This window comes from Peromyscus eremicus, chromosome 18 (assembly GCF_949786415.1).
Source record: "Peromyscus eremicus chromosome 18, PerEre_H2_v1, whole genome shotgun sequence".
NCBI classification, from domain to species: Eukaryota; Metazoa; Chordata; class Mammalia; order Rodentia; family Cricetidae; genus Peromyscus; species Peromyscus eremicus.
In genome coordinates this window covers 2448077-2450131 of record NC_081434.1, presented here as the reverse complement: position 1 = coordinate 2450131, position 2055 = coordinate 2448077, and the positions used below count along the sequence as shown (strand labels likewise).

The 2055-nt window shown below is 55.6% G+C and overlaps 1 protein-coding gene across 1 annotated transcript; it reads right to left on the bottom strand.

Annotated features, from left to right (window-relative positions):
• Nucleotides 1–221: 221 nt before the first annotated feature.
• Nucleotides 222–1772, bottom strand: Gpr182 (G protein-coupled receptor 182). The gene has a single exon (XM_059245651.1). The coding sequence runs from the start codon at nucleotides 1770–1772 to the stop codon at nucleotides 561–563; it is 1212 nt and encodes a 403-aa protein (XP_059101634.1). The 3' UTR covers nucleotides 222–560.
• Nucleotides 1773–2055: the final 283 nt, after the last annotated feature.

Below are 2055 nucleotides of genomic sequence, written 5' to 3'. Positions count from 1 at the left end.
TTCCTGTGGGGCGCTTTCCGGCCTGGGTGATTTATGAGACAGGGGCATCTCGTTCCCTCTGCAGAACATCCCTTAGCTTCCCTGCCTTCCCAAGCCCGGCTGGAAGTGCACAGTTCTCAGAGATTCCCAGTACAAGCGTCTCTACATATTTATTTATTTCACACCCCTCCCCGCCCCCCCGCCCCAACTGTATGGCTCCCTTAGCGAAGAGGACCCAAACAAATAGTATACCACCAACAGAGGACCTATACTCTGTTCTTCCCAACCCTTCTCCCTCTCCCCACAGCAACATTTTGATATATTTAAAATTGACCCTGAGCCAGGGGTGGTGGCACACGCCTTTAATCCCAGCACTCGGAGGCAGAGCCAGGCGGATTTCTGTGAGTTCAAGGCCAGCCTGGTCTACAGAGCGAGTTCCAGGACAGGCTCCAAAGCTACACAGAGAAACCTTGTCTCAAAAACCAAAGGAAAAAAAAAATTGACCCAGAACAAACAAATCCTCCCCTTCCCCTCCCCCAGATCCGGACTTTGTTGCTGATGGAAGGAGTCTGGAATCTACCTTAGCTGGTTATGGAATTGCAGAGTGTAGATGAGGTGTTTGGAGGCAGAGAGGATGCCTGAGCGTTTCGGGTGGGTTGGGGGTGGAGATCTGCAGCGGGCAGGCTGCCCTCTTTGGTAATGATGATGGAGTGCTGGGTGGACGACGAAGCGGAAGCCCTTCCGCCGGCTGCCCTGGCCTGCTCCTTGGGAAGGTAACGGACCACAAGGCTCAGCAGCCGGCCCCGGAAGCTTGGGCTGAGAAAGTTGTAAAGGATGGGGTTGAGGACACAGTGCAGCATGGAGAAGCAGTCAATGATTTCGTAGAAGAAGTAGAGCAGGTTAACCAGGTGGCAGTGGAGGAAGATGTGGGTCGCGTGCAGAGTGAGCAGCAGCATCGTCGCATGGTAGGGCAGCCAGCAGACGACAAAGACAGCTGTGTAGGCCCACATCAACACGCAGTGGCGCCTGCTCTCTGGCCGTCCTTGCTTCCGAAGCCGGCAGGCTGTCAGGATGTTGAAAACGGCAATGAGAAGAAAGGGCAGTAGGAAGCCCAGCACGGTAGCAGACAGGGCCACTGCCAGGGCCCAGGTGCTGTACGTTTCAAAAGGTGCCAGGAAGAGGCACATGGGCTCGGAGCCATCCATCAGCTGAATATGCACCACCTCGGGCAGTGGGATGATGGCCGAGAGGACCCAGACGCCTGCGCACACGGCCCTCCGTATTCGGTGCTGGTGGCGCTGCCAGGAGGGAGAGGCGCTGGTGAGGCTGACGTAGCGGTCCACGCTGAGGCACGTGAGGAAGAAGATGCTGCTGTACATGTTGGCAAGGTAGAAGTAGTGAGTGAAGCGGCAGGAGAAGCTGCCCCAGAGCCAGGTGTAGTCCAGCATGACCTCCAGCATCCAGACGGGCAGGGACAGGATGATGCCCAGGTCCGCGATGGCTATGTTGAGGATGTATAAGTTCAGCAGCCCCGCCCGGCCCGAGCGGCGCCAGTTGACACATATCACCACGATGTTCTCCACTAACCCTACCACGAAGATGGCCAGGTAGAGGACAAAGAGGACTACTTGTTTGGCGTTCTCGTTGAGTTCCGTGTGGCAATCAGAAAAGGTGTGGTTGAAAAGGTGGAGCAGTTCCGTCCAGTTGTGAATCTCTGCAAAATCATTGCTGGGTGGCAAAGTGGGGTCGTGGTCGGGGTCGGGGTCGGGGCCGGGGCTGGGTTTGACTGACATGAGGACCAGCCTGTTGGAAAAGAAGGGGAGGGTTGTAAAAGAAAGAAGAGAGAGAGTTCTGAAGGCAGCCCCTGTACCCCCCAGCTAAAAGCCACAGGGGCTAAGGGAATTTGGGAAAGATTCTGGGGCTGAGGAGACACGAAAAGTATGTTTAGAACTCAAACAGTGACTGCTTAAGTTTTGACCCGAGAACAGAGATTTTGTAGCAACGTCAGTGTTAATTGCTCCCGACAAGGTTTCATCCCGGCATTGGCAGTGCGGGCTTACCACCAGCCCCAGCGGT